A 23,583-nucleotide genomic window follows, 5' to 3' on the forward strand; every position below is an offset into this window, starting at 1 on the left:
CTGAGTTCTGCTGGTTCCTGCAATCAACTCTTACTTATTTACAAGCCCTCAAAGTGTGTAACCTTCACAAAACCTTGGATGATCAATGAAAGAATGAAATATGTATTAAACCAAAAACTGACTGTCAGGCTTCTAATAACTAGAATTAGAAAGTAACTCAGTGCGAACCAAATGTAAACATTTTTTTTACCTTTTCTTCCAGTTCATATCCAGTCACAGGCAAAGTCATTGTCCTCAAAAAAGCTGGAGTGTCATGAGACTAGAAAACAAGATCACCACAGATAGGTATTAAAATGTAAAAGATCTAATAAACATGCTTCAAAGGACTTATGAAAGCATGTATGTTAGGGTAGGATTTTTACCCTGTCTCTTGTATTGGGACTGACAGACACACACTTCTTGTTCCTAAATGCTGTGAGTTTATCTTTGCTGATCCTTGAATCACTGCCTTCTATACAGAAGCAGTTGCTATTACAAGACACTACAAAGGGCAATACACTCATGTTTCCTTAACACAATAACCAGGTTCCCATTGAAAAGAAAGAGCACAGCTTTGTAGGATTTCAATCAGCTCCTACTAACTTTATCTTTTCCTGACCTGCACCTAAAGAAAAACTATACGAACCTCATCAGACGTCACCTCTGCTGCAAGTTTCAACTCCAGGTTCTTGATGACTGCTCCTCTTACAAAACAAACCAGCTCCCCTCCATCACTTGAAGCCTGTCATTCACTTGTGACTCCTTAGCTACCCTCCCTCTCCAAGCCGTCTCACAGAAGGTGATTTTTAAGGTGCAGGGGTTGAAGCAGCATTCATCACACCCAGGAACACTGTTTTTAATCATTATATCACAGTATTAGTTTGTAACTTAATGAATGTTCTGATCCAGTTACACCAGGGGTACATGATTGTTGGTATAAAGCCCAAAAAGCCAGCTTTACAAATACAGGTTAGATGAAACCCAGAGCTCTTGCCACTGATCCAAGTTAGTCAGGAAAACTGTAAGTCACAAAGCAACACAGGAAACCTGTTTGAAGTAAAGCAGTGCTATGTGGTCCTGGCCTCCAGCTCCTAACAGAAGCTACCCCATCCCCTCAGGACCTATGCAAATAAACACACAGAGGAGTTACAAGGCCAGCAGCAGAGACAGGAGCAGAAACCAGGGAAGCTGCTGTGCACCAGAAATCTCTGATAAAGCAGATAGTGAGTAGAGCATGGAAAGAGAAAGGAAAGTTCTGAGTGCTCTGGCTGACCCTATACACGTCGTGTGGTTGGTCTGTGTCTGCAACCTCGTCTGTAGGGATGTTTGCTCCTTCAGTCTTTGGAAAAAGAATTATGCAAAGGGACATTAATTTTGTTTTCAAAATATAATATTTAAAAGACTAGATGGTAAGGACTGTATCTTTCCTTATTACACAAAGATACTCCAGTGGAATTTTAGTGCTTGAATGAGTTTCTCCTTCGAGCTGGAGGTCAGTAGGTGATGTTCAGTCTCCTGCAGGACCCAGCAAGAAGTCTGTCTGCAGAGAATCTGTGTTGGTCTCAAACACAGTTTCACCTAGTACCAGGGTACATAGCTAAAACCTGTCTGCAGCCCCACTGCACTCTGAGATGCACAGGATGCTCTTGATACACCTTAACTGATTGTTTCAGAACGGAGTAGTTGTGAAGCAGAAAATGTATACCTTACTTTGGCTTCAATTGTGTCCTTTCAGACTGCTGAGAGGTGTGAGTGTGCAGGTCCAGCCCAAATGCTTGGCTCCCTGACATGTCTGACCACAGCCATGAAGGAAGTGGTCACAGGGGAGCTGTGTTGCCCCTTAAAGAGGGATGAAGAATTTGGGACACCTCAACCATAAATGTCCCTTTTGTGTGTATAGGCATGAGCTGCAGAGGATAGTTCCTGCCTTTGCCTTTCACACAGCTAGCACTAGCGTTAACGAACTGGAGTGGAGGCTCATGCCCTGGTGTCCTTCTAGGATCTCAAGGGCTGCATGTATTACATGGTGTGTACACCATTGTGTACACCACTGCGTACACCAGGGGTTCCCAGGCATGAAGTCAGCCTCTTCCAGGCAGAGAAGGATGTCCCTTTGTCCCCTTCGCTCCTGGTCAGCCAGTACACTGACACACAGAACCAGTCTTCCTTGGAAGATTTCCAGAGAGCTTCCGTCACTTATAATGTATATTTGCTCTCTGAACAAGACCTTTCTGGACATCTGAATTTGAATAGTTATTTGAATTACGCTGGATATTGGGATTTAGGGAGCATTCTCAAAATGTTTCTCCTCCTTCTTTGCCTTTGGTTCCTTCTCCATAAGAAATACAGATATTTACCCTAAGACCCAGGATCTTAGAGGTTTAGGCTCCAGACCCTTCTCTTTTTGGAATGATTTCTCTTTTTGCCATTTGGTGCTGTGCACAACTTTCCACACTGGGAAGTCCATATTTCAGAACACTTTCTGTCTCAAAATTTTCCTGCCTTCTAGCTACACTGTGAGTGATGTGATATACCACATTGCTGGAAGTTCAGAGCAAACATTCAAACCGGTAATTGTCGGACCTGGCTCGGGATGCCAAGAGCACACACTCCTCACCAGTCCAAGAAGCATGAGCTGAAAGACTACCCACATAAAACAGCCTGCTGAGCTCAGCTTCGCTTCACTGGAGACATCTGCTACGCCCCAGTGATCTTTACTGGTTTAGCACTGATATAATGCCATGAACATGTCAATTTAAAGTGCTTACTTTTTTACTTCTGTCTGAGATCACTGTGTTCTGCTGAGTCTCAAGCTCCATGGGGCTACCGAGCAACACATCCTCTTCTGTACTAGCGGTTGCTTCCCCCATTGTCCTCACAGAAATTGTCATTTGTGGAGGCTGCCCAAATTTTATATTCTTGGCCAACTGTTGCTGAAAAACAAAACCAGAAAAAACAACAAAAAAATGGTATCTATATAATGACCAAAACAAGCCAGTCTAGCATGCATTCCTCCACCTGAAAGCTTTCAGACTCTGGACAAAAAAGTCAACTTCAGGTTTATATTGCTGCAACATGATGGGCACCCCCAGTTCTTCCTCTCTGCAAAGTGACCAAGGTCAAGAATTTACTGCGTGATTTCTGATTTTGGATGATCAACTTGAGTTCTTGTCAGTGTCACCAACTTTTTCAAATTTCCTGTGAATTCTGGAACCTACCTTCTCTTCTTTTAAATCTGTGTCCTAGGTTAAGACTTCGTTTATAAAAGCTAATTATGAAAACTTACCTGTCCTGGGTTCAGCTACAGCAGTCATTTTTTCTCCTTCTTAGTAGCTGGTGCAGTGCTGTGTTTTTGACTTTCAGTCTGGGAACAATGCTGATAACACCGATGTTTTTAGTTGTTGCTAAGTAATGTTTACTCTGACCAAGGACTTTCTCAGTCTCATGCTTTGCCAGAGAGGAGGGGAAGCCAGGAGGAAGCAGAGGCAGGACACCTGACCCAAACTGGCCAAAGGGGTATTCCATACCACAGCACGTCACGCCCAGTAGAGAAACTGGGGGGAGTTACCCGGAAGGCCCAGATCGCTGCTCGGGTCGGGCTGGGTATCGGTCGGCGGGTGGTGAGCGGTTGTGTCCTCTCCCCTTGTTATTCCTCTTATCACTAGTATTGGTAGCAGTAGTGGTTTGTATTATACCTTAGTTACTGGAGTGCTGTTATCTCAACTCGTGGGAGTTACATTCCTTCGATTCTCCTCCCCATCCCTCCGGGAGCAGGGGGAGGAAGGAAAAGGTGGGGAGTGAGCGAGCGGCTGCGTGGTTCCAAGTTGCCGGCTGGGCTTAAACCACGACATTACCATTGCAGAGAAATAAGATTATGAGCTAAGTGTACACTGAGAAACTACAACTGCCCCCAAAAGCCACCTTTCTCTTCTTCACCCCCCAAACCCTGCACCTCATGCAACTGTCATTCCTAAAGATATCCTTAGTGTAATGTTTAATTGTAAGTTTTAAGTGTTAAGGGTTTGGTTTAACCCTGCCTTAGAGGAGGCAAATTCTCAAAGGAGGGGAAACCCAGCTTCTTTTAGATGCCTGATCTCATGGGAACAACACAGAAAATCACGTCTGCTCATGCTCATGTGCACTGCCACACCACTGCTTTTGCACAAAGAAGTTTATGGAGGGGTCATGCAGTAGATGAATGGATAAAGGAGTTTTTCCACCATTTATTATCTTTGTTGAAGTAATCTTCTCTCAAAAGTTACAAGAAAGTACTCTCAAATTATATCAAGTGTAAGATGAGTGAAATAAGTAGCATATAGTATCTGTCTTCTGGTAGGGTAAATGAGAGAAATTACAGCCGTGGCTACTGCAGAGACACATACCACACAGTCTTCGAAAGTGAATTTTTTGCAAAAGAATTAGAGGAAATTCTCTAGAAGAAGCAAATGGAGTGAGGAACATTTATTGATAGATTTTCTTCCTGAAATACTTCAGGGGACCATTCTCATTTAGGAAGAAGGCACTGTAGAGTTATTTTCCTGATTTATTCTCTTTCAAACACAGAACATTCTCTAAATGAGATTTCCCATTTCTGTCCTGTATTACTATGAACATCTACAGCTCAGCAATACTCCATTCAACTGTGCAGCTTCTATTCAGTCCAAATGTCAGGTACATACACGGACCCCTGACACGAGTTTGCCACTGAGAACTGCGGAACATTGGAATAGATAGTTTGCAAAACAAAGATTATATTTTTTCCTATAGCATCAAATCAGTAGCATGGCTTGGGTGAGCTGTTGGCAAGGGAAATCGGCTTTAGTAGCAGTAGGACTTCTGAAAGGATTCAGGTCAAATCAGTCTCACTTGCCATCATTGCCCTGTGGACAAGACTCTTGCATAGTTTATCCATATTACCCTAAAATATTACCAGATTTCTGTATTGAGACAGATTTCTGTATTGAGAACTATTAAGACAAAAAGTACATGCAGAGACTCCTTAGATCAGGTTATTACATTAGCACAGTTTTTCTCAGTCCTCTCACTGAGTTACACATTACTTACTTATGCCCATTTGGATTTTGGCAGAAAGTTATGAAATTCATATAGTACACAATTTTGGCATAATAGGCTGTTGTGAATGGTGGAGATTTATTCCTGCCTAGATTACTGGCAGTGCACCCACAGTCTAAAGGTAAGGGTTTCACTAAGTCCCCCAAGGCTTTCATGTTAGCAGTGCACCTCTGACTTGAAATCTTATCTTTCCATTGCATAAATTGGAGCTGGAAAGAGCAAACAAGTCTGTATTAGATAGCGTAGTGGCTGTAATTCTGCTGTGTTACTGCAAGTCCTCTGATGATAGTAGAAAATTATTTCAGAAAAGCTTAATTTGATAAAATGTTTTCTAAGTTGAGGCTGCTCCTTTCTTCTTCTTCAAGTCATATTCCTAGTTCTCCTAGGCAAAAAAAAAGGAACTTTCTGAATTTCTTGAGCCACTACCCAAGAAACTAAGGATTCACGCATCTGTTCCAAGGTGAGAACATGCATACATGTACATATTGCTTGCAATGTGTTTTGAAGGAAGAGATGGTGTGTTATTATCTTGATCTTCTGATCAAGTTCTTGATCTAGTGTGTCTGCAATGCATGGTGGGAGCTGTGTGGTGATGCAGCTACTGTGGAGAATGGTCTGTGCTTGAAAAAGAATGGCCTTTTCAATTGTCATCGAGGATGCTTAATTGTCATCAAGAGGACTCTGCTGTAAAATTGCACATTTGTGTACATAAAAATTTAAAATGTAATTTTCCTGATATTTCCAGGAAATAGACCACCCTCAGTATTTATGGACTGTACACAGCTGTTTGTGTGCTTTTGTCTGGGTTTTAAATGACTTCAAAGTTTTAGAAGTTTATTTGCTCAGACTTGCATAAATTAATTTGAAGGTTGAAGAAGAAACTCCAGTAGCCCTCACATTCCTCCCAGGACGGAGGGCTGTTCTCTGTATGATTTATTTATTGGCCTTTTTAGAAGAAAAAGCTCCACTAATAGTTCTCTACTGACCAATTTCTTTCAGTGCATTCTAATCTTCAAAGCTGACGGTGAGTCATAGATGTCAAAATCTCAAATAGCTTATTGTTACCACTGAGAAAATTTATTCCTATTGCTTTCAAAGAGTAATGTTAAACCTGCTCCTTGTTCTTTTAAAAAATGTGCTTATACTGTAACTACAGTGCAATTATCCTCTCTCAGAAAATTTAACACAGAAACATTCTCTTCCTGGTCAATCATAGAAACCCTAAAAAAGTATCATCCCTGAAAAAGAGAAAGAAAACCCCCACTACTTTTACTTGGAAGAACATGCGGAGACAGTCCAACCCAAGAGAGATGGAGAGATAAATCAATTTAATCTGCAAGGCCATTGAGAAGAGGCCATATTCCCTGAAAAGGAGCACCTGCTTTAAGTTTCTCAAAAGCTTCAGACAAACACATGTTTCTGAACAAAAACTATAAATCCTCTGTACTTGAGAATTCCCCGTGCTGACAGCACGCGGATGACGGTTGCCTAAGGAGGATTATTTGCAGCGCATGGCTACCATGTACGACAATTATACCACGAAACAGCAGCTGGAGGGACCACACACAGGGGAGCTTCAGAATGGGATCATCAAGCTGTGCTCCAGACCAGGTTTAGCCTCATCCCCAATTTTTTTCTATAGGATTCAAAAGGTGCGTGAGAGTTTCTCTATACACACCCAATTCGTGTGGCTATCGGTGCGATGCCATTCAGTGTGAAGTGAGGGAGCAGGGCTGCACATTTGATAAAGGCAAAGAAATACTGGGAATTCAGGGAAAAACCCAAAGTTTACACTCATCCAATTATCAGAATCTCCCTCAGTAACCGGACCATGACACGAGCCCACTTTTATTTCATGCAAAATAATTTGCTAAAATGTGATACAAGCTTACCATTAATAATTTCAGAGATCAAACTCCTAAGTTAAATTGCCCTGCATCGGTTGGCACCTGCAGCAAATTAAAAAGCTTAGACTTTCAAAGCACTCTTTGTGTTTGCATAGGAAATGCCACCGAATAAACTTTCCATATTAACCGGCAGAGAGCCCAGATCGGGCTGTACATCTCCTCTTTCACTCCATTTGGCTCCTCTTCTGTGTACATGCCTGCTTGCATGTTGGATTCAGCCCCCTGAAACCACATCATTCTTATGGCTCTGTGCCTGGAGTGAATCCAAAACCGGATCCGCCGAGCTGCTTGCTCTGTTCAGTTAAAAATCGTTAAAACAGAGTGTACTATTTCAGCTGATTCCATTCAAACAAGTCTTACAAGAACTGCTGGTTGTACTCTGCTTTCAACTCAAACACCTCTTTTTCATGTTTGTTTGCAATGCCCAGATATAAAAATAAATTAAATTATGTTTTCTAGTCATATATAATTGTGAAATCATGACATATCAGTAATATTTGTCCTAAGAAGAACAATATTGTTGAAATTCCACTTGGTCCTGTACAGTCTCTTACAGTGACCCAAAAATCAAATGCCTTGGGAATGCACAAGAAGAGGCCAAGCCCATACTGAGATTTTCCTTGTAAACACTCCAGTGATTTGTGGCCTCTGAGGACTTTTGGAGTCAATAGCCAGTTGGGAACTTTTCTTTCATTGCTCTTTGAACTTTTATAAATATTTTATGAATAACAGTGCTGTATGACAATGAGTTCTGCAGTCCAACTATGCATAAAGAAATGTTTGGTTTTGTTTGAAAGTGTTATTAGTTTCAACTGATGCTCATGTTTCTCATGCTGTGAAAGACTGAATGACTGTCCTCTGTTCAATTTCTCAATTCCTCTCATGATTTCACGCATCTCTGTCATATTTTCCCTCTTACAATTTCTTCTTCTGGCTGAAAAGACAGTTTACTTAATTGTTCTTTCAATGGAAGCGAGTCCATTTCTTTATCCAAATAGGAAAATTCGTAGCATATTGAAATGAGCAAACCACCCCCCATAAGCCTTTTTTTTCCCCTGTTGCATCAAAGAGAGAGAATAAACTGGAAAGCATCATGTAATTTAAGAAGTTATACTGGAATAACTGAAGGCTTTAGAAAGTGAACTAGATGTAAAATTAACATGTAAACCTACTGAAAGGAGGAAAATAAGAAAGTATTACCACAGATGTTTTGGATATAAGATGCAGGGAGGGAACTATTCCACTTTCCACTGCTGAAGGAGCACGTGTTTTGTGGTATTACACTTCAAGAAAGATTTTGGGAGCATCCAAAATAGAAGAATGGTGAAGATGTGAACTGTAAATGGCTCTCTAGAGGTATGTGTTTGCAGCAAATCCAGTTGCAAACGGAGATTTTGGTGTACAGTGGCAGCGAACCACTTACAGTTGCTCATGTGTTAAGAGCAAGACTTTCTGGAGAAGCATGAAGATACCTACAGGATCTCTGGCATTTGTCACCTGAGTGTCTCCTTGCAGACTACCAAATGCAAAGAAGATTCAAGTAAGAAAAATGGAAGCTCATTTCCAGGGCTTACTATATCATAAGAAAAAGGGGATCTGTCCCAGAAATGCTATAATAATTAAGAAAAAAAATATATAAATTCAGTTTATAAAATGAAAACGATTGTCAAATATGAAGAAAACAGGCTGCAGTGGCACTAGAAGTTATATGCAACAAAGAAGTTAACTGTAAGAAATACAAAGCTGGGCAATCATGCATTGAAAATTCACTCTCAATCCTATAAAATGCAGAGCATGGAGTTAAAAGATAACAGCTTTGAGGTTTAACAAATGACTTTGTAGCCTTGTTGAGATCTAGGCAATATCAAACAGAAACAAGAGGAATGGCTGGTAGAATACAGATGTGCAACGCACAGTAGGGGAAGCGTCAGCTTGATCATCAGCTAAGATATGTTAATGACTAAATGAAATGGCATCCAAAACTAAACAGCCACTAGGTCTGACAGGAAGAAAATGACTGGGGACATTCATCATTTCAAAGCCAGGGAAATGTGAATTTAAAAAGTGGTCTTTTATGATTTGACCAAGTCTGGATTCCCAAGACATGTTTTATCATAATTAATATCTATGTAAGAAGTGGGTGTTTTACAGATTTACAGAGCAGAGGGCTTGTTTGTTTTAATCCACATGGCCACATGAAGCAGAGAGGATGTAGCCCAGTAGTTGCTAATGCAATAAGCCATATGCCATAGTCAACATTTAATGTTTCTTGCAGCTCACTGCCACAGCCTCATGGATACCAGGTGGCCTAAGACACTTCAAGTGAAGGGAAGCGGCAGAGAACAAGCTGTCCTCCCGCCCCCAGAGGCGGCAGCAGTGCCACACCACGGCATTGTCACAGCAAAAGGGAGATAATGGCTTAGATGCACCAAGACACTAACGCTCAAAACAAGTTTCCTTTTTACATGCTACAGTTCTTCTGGGTCTGAAACAACAACTCTTCTGTTCATTTATTGACAACTTCTGGCAAACATCAGTAGTAGGAAGAAGAGTCACAGCTGCAAAGTGTGAGGAAACAGTTTTAACACACTTTGATTCAAGAAAAAAAACCCTCAACCCAGGACACCCACTAGCCTAAGAAAGGGAAGGATGTAGAAACATGCCCCCAGAGTTTCTTTTAGGGTTGTTCTGACACACTGCTACATTTACATTTTAAACATCCCTTGTGTATTATTCACAGTTCTGTATCCAGATCTTAAGCACCAGATCCCAAGAAACAAAATTACTTCAGTGTAATGAAGCACATGTAGGTACAACTCTTAGCAGGCTCAGGCTGGTTTTCTGCACCAGATCTTAAAAACTAGGTATGATAAATCTCAGGAAATCCAAAGGACAAGGAAAAGGCTGCTTATACCAAGGCAGATGGCTTCAGGCAACACAAAATAACTTCAGGATACACAAAGGCTATTGGATGTTAACAAGAAATCAGGCTTTTCTCAGCAGAAAGTAAGTGGGCTTTTTATCCAAAGGACACTGAAGCATTCTGCAAGACACATCCAACTACCTCCTGGCTTTGCCTAGAGTCAGCAGTCATTTAAAATACAATGGTTTCTAGTCTGGAAATCAGCATGCATCAAATCCACCTGACCCAGAGAAATTTAAGCTGAAAAACCGACACGGAGAAATTGGAGCTGTCCTAGTGTGGTTTCTACTTCAAAGGTTATCCATAGTCAGCACAGCCAATGCTCTTCAGGTGCTCTGTCCGCTGACAGCACTGGGCAAGAAGAAGGAAGAAGGAACAATTTAATCCTCAATGTTGGATCTGTCTACCGGGCATGATCTCACTCACCAGGAAAGATGGACCATCAGTAGACTTTGGAGGTAAAAGGAATCAGTGGTATTTTACTAGTTGGCTACAGGGTAACAGCACTTGCATGGCATTAACAATTTATCAGCATTTTGACACAACATGTCAGGATCCTGAGCAATAAACTGAAACATGCCTCTGAAGGACAGCTCTTTCAAGGTTTAGAAAGGCAAAAGACATAGTGCTGGGCATCTTACAGATGTATGAAAAGTAAAGCAAAAAATTAGTTAGAGCACTAATGGGACAGAGTTCTGGAAAAGAAGGGAAAAGAGGTCATGTAAAAGCTCTCTAGAAGCAAATACCCAAGTGTATGTATGTGTTTGCTTTGGAGAGGTACACGTACACACCTTCCATGACAACCATTGAGAGGACAGGGAGAAAAAAATAAGAACTATGATTCTATGATAATTATAAGAGCTCTGCGAAGTCATCTCACTCTGCGTGCCATTCCCTGCCACCAACACCACCCTCATTTTTTCACTCAGTACAACATCTGTAGGTCTCAGGCAACATAGATCAGGACATGTCAAAACCATTAGTTCAATTCAAATGAGTTCCACAAGATGCAGCCATTTCTGCAGATTTACTTGCAACATCACTGATGTATCTTTCAAGACCAAAACCTAGATCTTCTGCAGATTATCTGAATTATTTCCATGGCTTTTGGCCAGACAACTTAAATGGCTGAGAAACTGGCCCAAGGTTATTGGAAAAGCAACCAACCTTTATCCACATTTAATACATTCTGGAGACCATTTTCCACCACATTTTAAATATTTCTCCCACTTACAATTTCTTACCTGAAGAGTTTTGACTTTTCCTAAAACGTTCTCCTGTGACATTGCTTGGATGGCCTGTTCACTCTCTGTTCTCCCATCAGGTATAAAAACACTGTCATGGGAAAAAGCTCGACTGCCCATAGAATAGTGGGAGGACCTGGAAAAAACAGTTAAGAAGTAAATAAACTCAGTAATTAGTTTATGAGAGTGACTCTTGATATCATAGCTGCCCTGCTATGTAGATTTTCACTTCCTTTTGCCTTCTACATAAAAGCTTTGAACATTCTCAGAAGAGAGGTATCCAAACATGTTCTAATATCAGAAATTTAGCGGAGGTACATGGTTCCTTCACACACAGTTTTCCTCCTTGGAAGGCCACAGAGTGGGGTGTTTTTAGTAGGTGTGTTGAGAAGTTCAATCAATATTCCTTAGAAGTCTCAAATCTAAATGTTACTTTTAGGATACAGAGTAGATGATGATGATGATGCATAAATTACCAGACTGCACATTAAAGAAAGCCTGCATTCATGCTTAGTCCAATACTTGGGACCTGCTGTCATTCTTAGTTAAAAAAGGTAGTTCTGTAACACAAAAAGAGGTAATACACTCTAATAACCTACTTCTAAACCTCATTTAGCTGATTATTTACCTGTTCCTTTCACCACGAGTATGATCACACTGACAATTAAATGTTATCATCAAACCCCCAAGCTGATAAGAAGCTTATTACACCAGTCCATGTGTGTTTGATTACAAACAAAGAGCAAGAAATGCCCGTGTTCCACTGTTAAACTAAAGACCAATGCCAAGGAGAAGAGTGTGACACGAATGACCTAGTTATATGGCTCTGCTCTAAATCCATGGGCAAAGAAGTGAAACAGAAAGTGTCCTAGTTTACTGGAAATTTTGAAGGTTCATCAATAAAATCAAGAACTTAGGAAAACAAAAAGTTTGTGGTTGTTACTTTGGGATTTAGGTGCATTCTGGGGGGAAAAAATTAGTTTGAAAGTCATGTTTTGCCTTGCCTAGAATATTTCACACTGAGTGGAAAGACAGTGAAATACAGACATGGTTAAAGACACAGTAGAAGAAAACTGAATTGAGAGGTCTTAAATCTCTCATTTTAATAAACTATTGGCAACTCTACAAAACCCATTTATAGCTTCAGTAAACAAACAATCTGGAGAAAAAAAAAATAGATACTTTTTATACCGATCTAACCAGCAAACCTTCTACATGTGATAAAAACAATATAAACAAATGCTTCAGCAAAAGCAAGGAAGAAGAAACTTCCAGAGGGATGGGGAAGTAAAACAACAAGAAAAATTAAAGCCTCACATATTTAAGAAAACCAGTATATTATCTTTTTCTCCCTATTAAAACGCTCTGATTGTTTACGAAGTGTTCAAGATAATTCTATGCTTACTTTGGAAAAAATGTTTGGAATGTAATTATTACATTTTTGTCTCATTTTTTGCTGGGATATGAACATAACCTTTTTAAGTAAAACCAATAATCTTTTCTTATGAAAGAAGAATGTTACATAGAGTTACATCAACCTTTTATAACTGATTAAATGATAGGTTACTTTTGACTTTTATAACAAAATTTCCTACAGGTAACCTGAAAATAATAGTGAAAAAAGCACCTCAACACCTCTGTATCATTTCACCCTCAAAGCAATCACAGACTAACTGAAAAACTATTTTTTATCCAGAGTTAATATTTGAGCAACATGCTTCATTTGAAACTGTGATGGCGTCGGCTGGGGTAGAGTTCATTCTCGTCATGGTAGCTGGTATGGGGCTATGTTTTAGGTTTGTGCTGGAAATGTTGATAATGGGGATGTTTTTATTACTGCTGAGCAGTGCTAATACAGAGTCAAGTCCTTTTCTGACCCTCATGCCACTCCACAGCAAGTAGGCTTGGGGGTGCACAAGGAGTTGGGAGGGGACACAGCCAGCACAGCTGAACCCAACTGACCACAAGAATATTCCGTATCGTATGGTGTCATGCTCATGATATAAAGCTGGAGGAAAAAGGAGGAAGGAGGGATGCTCAGAGTGATGGCTTTTGTCTTTCCAAATAACCGATAGCCATTATGTGTGATGTAGCCCTGCTGTCCTCGAGATGGCTGAGCACCTCTCCGCAATGGGAAGTGGTAAAATAATTCCTTGTTTTGCTATGCTTGTGAGCAGCTTTTGCTTTCCCTATTAAACTGTCTTTATCCCAACTCACAAGATTTCTCACTTTAACTCTTCTGATTCTCTCCCCATCCCACCAGGGGGGTGGTGAGCAAGTGGCTGCATAGGGCTTAGTTGCTGGTTGGGGTTAAACCATGACAGAAACAAACCAGCACACAACCAAGGAAAGAGCTGATCAATAATTCACAATGGTTTTAGTCATCAAAAAGGAGGCACATTTAACTGTGGCTATATTCTATTTTAGTGGTTTGGGGTTTGTTGGGTTTTTTTAATAAAAAACACGACTTGATTGCCTTTGGCTGCTAAAGGTACTACACCTTCTTTTAGAAACCTTTCATCAGAGGAACCATAAAAGCATATTTTTAAACCCTCTTCTAAGCAGTTTTCTATTCCAAATACTCATGATTCAGCTTGTACACAGAGCTGTGGTAAAATTACATGGTATTGGGACATATCATCTACCTTATTTGGCCATCCACGAATCTGCCTGTGAACCACAGTCTGAGAAATTCCCCTTAAACAGAGACAAATTTCTAGCAGACCTGACTTGGTTTGACATGAAGCTGACTGAAAGCTGGCTTTTTTCATATAACCATGCAGGTCTGTTAGAACTGAAAGCTCCAGCACCGCATTCAACAAGGGGAAAAAGTCTGTATTCACAGCCAAAACTGAGGGAGAGAGGCAAACTTTGACAAACCAGCTCATGCCAACCCCTCCTGCATTTGCTTGGTTCGATATGTGAAACTGCTGCAGGTGCAGAAGGCAAGGCCAGTGAGAATTTATTGTCTCCTATTTACCTTTGAGCTGAGAGATCTGCTGAGGATGCACAATCCAGGTCATATTGTGCTCCAGAGAGGATCATCTCTCAAAGGTTTTTCCAGCAATACCGTGGCTCAGATACTTGTGGCTTTGTCTCACAACTATTCACCGTGCATACAACACCATCCTTGCCTTTTACTGTCCAGTGGGTTGGTGTTCTCATACTTAAAACTAGACAGCTCACGTTTATTTCTACTGTTTGTCACAAATAATTAGTAGGTGAGGATTGTAATTCAGGCACCAAAGAGCTCAGTAACTTGTTTGCAAGTCAGTTTTGACCTTGCTGATGAATCAGTTAATATTTAGGAACATCTGACCTGCAGCTTTTGAACTGAACAGGGTCTGCTTGCAGCTGAAACCCCAAAACTTCAGCTGACCAACAGCAGCTATGGCAGGAGGAAATGCCTCATAATCTGAGTCCCTGAAATGGAAGAAAAGAGCAAGTGCTGCAGTCAGTGCTGGAGGACTGCCTAGAACATGGCTGCTGCTGATCTTCTCCATCCTGCTACAGAGCTGAGGATACCTTTAATGATTTAGCCTCACCTTCTGCCTGTGAACTAATCCAGTGAATCTCCTGGCAGTTTGAGATACACTGACTTTTGGCTATGTGCAGATTTGGGTTTACGGCTAGTGTGATGACACTTGTTAAAATGTCACTTAAAGCTTCCTTTGGGCCACCGGGTTACGTGAAACAGCTTGGGAGCTTCATGCGACCTGCAATTACAAGTACATCACCACTGAAAGTCTAATCCTATTTTGACAAGTGCACACAATGGTACTGGTGGCAGGTTAGGACCATGCTAAGCACACACAGCATCTCTCTTTGACATTCTCCCATACGACAACCAATTTCAGTTTAGGCACTTCCACATTACATGGCATCACACATTTTGTCTTCACAGCGCTGAAGCCAAAAATATTTGAAAGCTTTTGTCCATTTTTGTTTTCTTATTGACTTGCTTCCAAAACAAACACACTCCAAATTGTCAGGACACATGGAACGTTCGCAGGAAACCCTGCAATTAATTAACCAAAGACTTCTCTCTATATCATCCCCTTAAAATGCTTTGCATAGACTGGATGTTTCAGAAATGGGTGACTGAGCAATTTTGCTAGCTACATTTCCAATAACCTGTTTTAAGAATTTTGCTTAAACATCTATGTAGGCTAAAGTACATTGGAAAAACGTGTTCACACATTGTAGTAATCTAGTTTCTTTAACAGGTGATTTCCAGGCTACTTGAACTTTCTGAAAGGTCTCTTATTTTACTTATTTGGAGCCCACAATCCTTTCAAATCTTCCCAGCTTTGAGTTTGACAGATAACATCACAAAGGTCTTCTTTTGCTCTCCCCTCTTTTTTTGCTCTCATATTCTACTTTCAGAAAGACTGAATTTCTTTTAAGTCATAATCCAGTACGAATAATTGAGCTTCCTTCACTGCTGCCACCGCTCCCATCTCCAAAGTTTTCCTCAGAAGCCCTTATACAGTAACATTTTCACAATCCACATCTACAGACTGTGCTTCAGAAACCCTTCCCTCAATTAAAAGTCATGTTGACATCAAGTATGGCTTTTAATAGATTCATGGTATGTCAGAGACCTGGGCTACAGACATAGCCATGGTTGAAGGTATTCCAGTTTCAAATTGCAGTATCACTTCCAGAAGATGTGGGAAAACAGGGGCATCAGCTTATGAGCACTTCTGTTGATAATACTGATGATGACACTTCAGAGGCTGTTTGTGCTGAAAATAATTGAATCATCATCTGACTCACTTCCAGAAACCTGACTAAATTAAATGAATTATGGATGTGCTATACCAAAATACAAAGCACTTTAGAAAATCCTTAAAGATGTTCTCTCTGAAGGCTTGTTGCAACCCAAGTATCAAGTTCCAGTTTCAGCTCCAATACACAAATGTTCAAACCTCATTTTCTCATACTCAGTGCAAAGTTAAACTCCATTTGCTCTGAGTTTTCTTTGCCACACCAGTGTCCCTCTTCAGATTCCTGAAGGCAGATCAGAACACTTGGTTTCTCAGAGAAACTAAGAACATACTTTTCACATTCTTGCATTAGGACGCAATTCTGAAGAACTGTTACATTTTTGAGAACATAAGAGGGGTTCTTTGATACACATGGGCTTTGGCACAAAAAGAGTGCACCATGATACATCTTCATCTTGAGGGTATCCCGAAAGCATAAAAGTACAGCAGAGCCAACCATCCCCCAGGATTTTTATAAATAATGAAAATAGAACAAGATGTGGGGTATGAGGACTACACCTTATCTTGACCATAGATGTAATGTGGCCTTCTAGCCCAGGCTTAACTGTATTTAGCTGCAAAAAGACTTTCCTCAAATACATCTCACCCCTAACTGGCTTTCTTCTGCACAAAATAAATATGTTTCGCAGACACTATGTTTAACTCAGTGCTGACATATCCATTTCCCTGGAAATGGAGAACACTTTCTGTTCTATTTCAGACTTCTGGAAGAATCCCAGAAAAACATGGATAAAACGGATTACATAGATAATGGAAGTATCACAGCTCTAAGGTATCTATGTATGAATTTGGCTTGCAAAAAAATCTGTATGCAGTAACCCCTCTTTCCATTACTCATTCTTGCTGAGGTGTCTGTGGATGCTAAGAAACTAGGAAAAGTGAAACAAATCCCTCACAGCAGAATGGGACCACTCTGAGCCTACAAGAGAAGCCTTACTCCTCTCCCATGAACACCAGGAAACAGACAGATTGCTTTTTGGACCCCAATCAGACATTCACTGCTATGCATTGTTATCTGTTCAGGATGTGATTTACCATCAGCTCTGGATACTCCTGATCAGGTCTGCATGAGGTAAGACCCTTTGTCCCTTTATCCTCCTCCCTGTGTGTTCCTATCACTTCTTCCGTGCCTGCTTAGTGCTCATGGTTCACATGAAACAATACAGAGAGCTCTGCTGTCTGGATATCTAACTACTAAAAAAAAACACCAAGCCAAACCCAGTAGAACTCAAAAAAACCACACAACTTCCTGGTTTGGCTGAGCAAACACTGGCACACATGATAGCTGTATGTCCAAAGAGCTGCTGGAAAGAGTTGGACAACTGCAGTCCAGACTTCAATCAGCATTTACTGTTGTGGGATTGCACCCATAAGTACATCAGAGTATATTCAGGGGTAATACCAGACAGAAGACAAGGCTAAGTTTACCTCAGTACTGGTGGCTATTGTGGTTTAGACCCCATTTTTCTCCAGAGCTCTCTCCTCTCAAAGACAAATATGGGGTCCTTAAAAAGTGGATGGTTTGCCAGCAGGGAACACCAGGGTCTCAGCTCTTGCATAATCTCCTATCATTGCACTGCTGTAGTACAGAAAGCTCGCACTACCAATTGCTTCTTTGGTGTATCATAAGTGTTCCTCCCACTCTGATATTAAAGAGTTAGAAATAGAAACTGAAAAATAAAGGGAAAGAATGATTTGTTCTGTTCTTTCATGTTTGTAGAGACTGACTCCAAAAAAATACCCAGTCTCATGACTTTTACTCTTTTAGATTTCCATTAGAAACCAATTCTGTAATAATTAGAGCTCAGAGTCAACTTTTTAACATAAAGCCATTTTTAACACTAAAAAATAACAAAGCATGCAAAGCAAGCATGAATTTATTTTAGCCCGGTATTGACCCTTAGCACAATCCCTTCAAAGACATCTGAGAGTCACCTCCCACAATAGTCACCCCCCGGGAAATGACAAGTGCAGTGATAGGTTGCCTTTACTTAATGTTTTGTTTTAAAAGAGAAATCTGATTCCAGCTTTTTGCGTCTCCCATGAATGTCCCTGGGGCAGCTAGCAATGAAAAACATAAATTGCATTTTCTAGTCATTCCAGAGATGCATTAATACTGTAATAGAGGAAAATGGATTCTAATTATGAGCTGTATTTTTTAGAATCCTCTCTTTCATTTGTCATGCTGGAATGTGAGTTTTGGTTCTAACTCATGCCTGGATGGAGAATATTGCCCATGCTGCAACATAACTGAGCTACAACTGTGCTCAGACAGCACGTTGCTTCATCGCATTAACAAACTCATAAATGCAGTCCTTACAAGCTGAACAGGCAAAAGGGAGATATTTTCAGCAAGGTAGTTGAATGATTCTTTTTCACAAACTAAACTTAGAGATCATTTCTGTGTTCTGAAATATCCATATCACCTTCAGAAACTGTCGAATCTCAGGGCACTAACTCTGGGAAAACTGCACATTCCCATTGTTATAAGCCACCAGAGTCCCACTGATGCCAATTACCTGTTTTAACAGCCTCTGTGTTGGTAGTCCTGCTCATTTCAAAGATATCATGCAACACTGTCTTATACAAAACTCGAGTTTGGTGTCATCAGGGGATCTGTATCCTGTGACCTTGCCATATCTATTTTTTAAAAAGCAGACATTAAGCCTTGCTTTAAGTGGCTGAAACACCTTTAATACATGTTAATAATCTAACTAAAATAATCACAATTAAGGCCACAAAAAGTAATCATGGAAGTGTCAAGGACCTGAGTGCCCTAATAAGGTTTAAAGTCCCTGGCCAGCCTCCTCTGGTGCCTCCACACACACGGGTCCAGAAGCTCTATTTAAGACCACAGCTGAGGCTGTGGAGCCTGCTGAGCTCTGCTAGAGGAGTGCTGGTTTCCAGCTCAGCCATAACTGTGCCTGGCCAGGAAGCCATTTGATCCAGACCTCAATTTGCAGACTGATTTCCTAGCGTGGCCCTACCTTCTCAGCTATGGACCTGCGACATGACCAATGGATCTGATCCTGACCTACCGACTGTCTTCCTGGCTCAGCCTCAGACTGGCCTTGTCATCCACATGTTGCCTTACCTCTACTCCTGGTGGACCTGGCCACCATCCCAGCACCTCTCCTGCTTGCCTTGCTTAGCTACTGTGGGACTGGGCCCTGGGAAACAAAGCCCGTACCATGCAATGGGATGCACCCTGGTGCCCTTCTCACCTTCCTTGAGGGAGCAGCATGCCCTTGCTGCTGTCTGAGAAGAAGGTAACGAGGTGGGACTAGACAATTCTTGACACATGAATTTTATGTAATTACTCCCCAGATTGTCTATCTCAGAAAACCTCAGCATGCAGAGTGAAGAAAAGCATCACTCTGGTTTTCAGTAATTCTGCAAGTGAAACTCAGCTTGAGGATTGTGGATAATTCACCAGTTATCACAGAAATATGCAGAGTAGTGGAAGGAACAGGGCACTAAATGGTCCAACTTTCACACTTGACCTGACAATCCACTGCGTGTGACACTATTCTATCAAACAGCAACATATGTTTATGCAAAATTTGCTCTAAAATATGGCAAAATGTACAGAAAAGAAAGTAAAAAGTCTAAGTTAGTCTTGGCAGAAATAAGTGCTATTTAGTGACTGCATTTTAGCCATAAGGAAGGAAAAGAAGGGAGCTGACACAAGTGAGGAAAATCCAAGTGTGCTTTGTTTCTAAAAGCCATACAATGTCCATATGCTCTGTTTGAGCTGGAAGAGATACTTGCTGAAATCAGAGTGCTGCCAAGATGAGGTCCCTAGTGCACTCAAAATGGGGCACTTACAAAGAAAATAAGGAAACTGACAATAGCCAATTGCAGAAATCAGGCTAATAAGCAAAAGGGGAAAAAAAACAAACAAATCCCAGTGTATGGAAATCAGACATGGCAGAGGAATGTTTCTTGGGAGGTCTTTGAAGCTGCAAGTAGGCAGATAGCTTTTTACTGCTGGTCTGCATTGCTTCATACAGAACTGCCCAATGCTGCAAATAAAGGGGTCCCATTTCATGGGCAGGCACATTCAGAAACTGAAGTTTGCTGAGAGACTTTTCTCTGTAAGAAGATCAATATTGTCACACTTGAAGCCTTGCAGACCTGACAGGTCTAATTGCAGGTCCTTTGAAATACTGCATTCAGCCTAAGTAAAGGCACTCTGCTGTACTTTGTGTAAGAATTTAACTCTCTGCTGCCCCTGCACATGAACCCAGAATGACAAACTTCCTGCAGGGCACCACACTGGCACCTTTTCAGGTATGTCTTCACAATGCTTGCTTAGTGTCAACTGGCAAATAAGAGAACCTCAGAACAAAAGCTTTTGGAGATTTCAGTGAAGTCTCCAAACAACTTAACTTGTCTGGTAATAGGCTTTTCTATCTCCCAGCTCATACAGTTAGGACAGAAAGTTACTGAATACAGGTTTTAACTTTGTACACTCAGTAAGGGCAATAAAAAAGTGGGAAAAAGAATTCCAGTCTTTCACAAGGCAGGGCAAGACAAAGTGCAGTAGGAAACCTCCCACCTGGGAACTACAAAACAGCAAGAATGAATAAGTTGATGTGTACATATATCAGGATACCAAGCAAGTTATTTATATCTGATGAGTCCAGGAAGTATCTGTAAGAAAGGATGGACAGGCAGATGTCTCAGGCTGCTTCCAACTCCGCTAGTTAATCTACACCACATGCAGATTACCTAAATTGCTCCTGGTACGTCTGCATCACCCAGTCGGTGCAGTCTCTGTTAGAGAATCATTCATTAGCTCTGAGCAGGCTTGTAAGCCAATACAAAACACAGTGAAATACTAGCTTAGGTCTTGGAAGCAATACAGATGTCTTATTTAGTCTATGCTCATCTGTTTGCTTGTCTCTACCTTACCAAAGCAGCTTCCTTCCTTTTCAAAATAGCTTCCTCTCCCCAAAACAAAACAAGAAGTCCACGTGAAACACCTGCAGGTAATAAATTAATGTACTTTACAGGTTGATGAAGAAACATAGCCCTGTTACGGATGTGGGAGCAGCCCTGAACTTCTGTTGCAGAATTGGAACGTCATAAAGTTTTTCTAAATATAAGGTCATTGTACATTCTTAAAGAGTTTGAAGCAAATGGTTTATAAAACTACTCAGGATTTTGGTTATATACACTAGTAGTTAGTTATATTTGTTCTGGTCCATTTCTATATGAATAGTAAAAGGCATGGCAACATAGTTACTGTCAGACAACTTGTAAACAACTATGTATATTATTTTACTTTTAGCCTATTTCTGCATTCAATTCATAAACATTTGAAATTATAGTAAAGGCAAAAAAAATATAATGGGAGGAAGCCATGCTGCTGGAAACAGAAAGGGGTGGCAAAACTAAGCTCCCCGAAACAATCTAATGCACTGCACTGAACATCTATGCTTGTTTTAAGACGAGTAATGTGGCAAACACTACCTGCAAACTGAAAATAATTATCAAATCCCACCCACATCTGCACCTGACAGGGGAAAGCAATTTTTGACTGAGTATTCTAGCAGGCTAAACCAGAAGAACCCCTCACAAATCACAGGCACGGAATGAAATGTTCTATTTGAGATGAGACACAGGACACTTCACAAGTGCTAAATCCCTGTCATTTAAATTGTGTGGCCTGATTTATTCCACCAGAGGCTTACATTTAGCGCCTTTCTCAATTAGAAAAACCAATACATTTAACAATGCAAGCATTTAACAGTCTCGCAGGGTCTGCCACACCTTCACCTCACTGTTGAGGAATGGTACAAGTTCCTATATCATTGTTTGTTTCTGGGCACGGCACTGCATTTTCAGTTACGCTGCATGGGAAATCCCTGATAGCAAGATGATGCCCTTGGATTTGCTCTTGTACACCAGTTTGCTTTTGCGGCAAAAGGTACTGGAACTTCCCACGGTCACTCAGCATCATGCACACAGGTAGTGCAATGCAATAGCAGTCAGCAACATCTCCATCTATAGTGTGGCTGTGCTCAGTCTTGATTTTCTGAAAAGTGGGGACAGGCGAAAGCGGTGTACAAGACTGCACTGCAGAAAGCAAAGTGGAAACCTTGAACTTACAGAATTTCACAGAATGGAACAAAAAAATCCAGAAGCTTAAAGGGAAAAAAAAAGTCATTTAAAAAAACCAACCAAACAAACCACATTTTCACAGTTATGATTATGCACCACTGAAAATACCATGCAAGGTGATGCTCCTGAAGCACATTTATTTCTTAAGCAAAGGGATTTGATGTTTTTTTGGTCCTCTCAGATTATTTGTTACTTGCAGATACTCACAGTCCCCAGTGCAAACAGTTCCTTCTTTTCCAAAGAAGCAGGCTTTGACCAGCAGTCAACTAACCTCTCAGACTTTCAGTTGGAAAGTGAAATAAATATTAATGACCCAATCAGTTTGTGCATCTGACCTTATTTTTTTGTTGTGGTTGGGGTGTTTTTTCTTTTGGTTTGTTTTGGGGGGGGGGGCATTGGGGAGGGAGGAGTGGTTTTCTGTTTTGGTTTTCTTTCTGTTCTGTTCCTAGTTAAAGATTGTTGACAAGTTAATTCTGCAGTTTCTTTCTCCCACCATTTCTATAGAAAAGTCTCATGCTGTCCTTCTGTCGTCCTCTCTTGCCACTGGAATATAATCCGATTTCCAGGTGCCTCTCTGCCCTCTCTTCCTTCTACTCTACATTCAAATCGGATGAGAATAAAAGCAACCTGTTTGTTGGTCCCAATTACAATGTAAAATCTGTATGGGATAGACTGAGAGGATGTGTCTGTCCTGAGCCAGAGATATCATCTTGCAGGGAGAAATACATAATAAAGTATCCGTACTTTAAAACACGGATGCCATTAATACCCCTGCTCAGGCGTTCGCTGGGGAGTTCTGCTAAATCACGGAGACAGATTCAAATTAATTTCTGCTTCACCCTGGGATTTCCTTTTTGCAGACCAGCACATGTACCCAATAAGTAACACAGGCAAGAAGTGAGACCTCAGGGTCTACAGCAGCAAGTGTCACATTCAGAGGAGGGACTGAGATGCACATGCTTCGTAAGAAGTGGTGTACAACGCGCTACCACTCAGCAGAGGCAGAATTTAATTCCATTAAAAGCAGGGAGAACAAGTCTCGTATTTGCACGGCTGGCAGCAGCCCTGCGTGCTTACCTCAGACCACCGTTTGCCTCTTCATCGGAGGAGAAGGTGCCGTTGCAGATGCTGCCAAAGGAGTGGCTGGGCTTCAGTTTGGCTTCCTCGCAGTCTGGCACAGGCTCTCTTTTCTTCCTCTTGCCAAAGAGCTTCTTGAAAGGCTGGAATTTGCCTGCTTTTTTCTTGTCTGCGGATTACAAGACAGACAGGCGCAGGGCTGAGGGACGCAGCTCGCGAGCATGCACCATGGCAGCAGGTTCAAAGGAAGAATGAGGTCAAAGAGCAAGTCACCAGCCCAAAGCAGCCTGGCGCTTGCAATGTAAATTCAGGGCTGCAGCTTGCTGTTGACGCATCAGACTGACAAAGCAAAGGTAAGAGCACCAAAACATCGGCTCTTGGGTTTAAGGATCTGCTTGGAGGTATCAGAGCAGCTCAACATTTGGATGAAGAGAGAGGGTAATTTTGCAGAGGCATAAAAT

At 41.1% G+C, this 23,583-nt stretch overlaps 1 protein-coding gene across 1 annotated transcript in view; it reads right to left on the bottom strand.

The window, feature by feature from the left end:
* The window catches only part of KIAA1211 (KIAA1211 ortholog), a 35,422-nt gene extending 12,085 nt beyond the window's left edge, over nucleotides 1-23,337 (bottom strand). Inside the window, exons 1-4 of the mRNA XM_010021913.1 lie at nucleotides 23,123-23,337; nucleotides 11,127-11,262; nucleotides 2,748-2,912; nucleotides 191-259 (exon numbers count right to left, since the gene is read on the bottom strand). Coding sequence (XP_010020215.1) covers nucleotides 191-259; nucleotides 2,748-2,912; nucleotides 11,127-11,246 — 354 coding nt within the window. The 5' untranslated portion in view covers nucleotides 11,247-11,262; nucleotides 23,123-23,337. The remainder of the gene's footprint in view (nucleotides 1-190; nucleotides 260-2,747; nucleotides 2,913-11,126; nucleotides 11,263-23,122) is intronic.
* Nucleotides 23,338-23,583: the final 246 nt, after the last annotated feature.

The sequence above is a fragment of the Nestor notabilis genome, unplaced genomic scaffold, assembly GCF_000696875.1.
Source record: "Nestor notabilis isolate BGI_N333 unplaced genomic scaffold, ASM69687v1 scaffold16079, whole genome shotgun sequence".
Taxonomy (NCBI): domain Eukaryota; kingdom Metazoa; phylum Chordata; class Aves; order Psittaciformes; family Psittacidae; genus Nestor; species Nestor notabilis.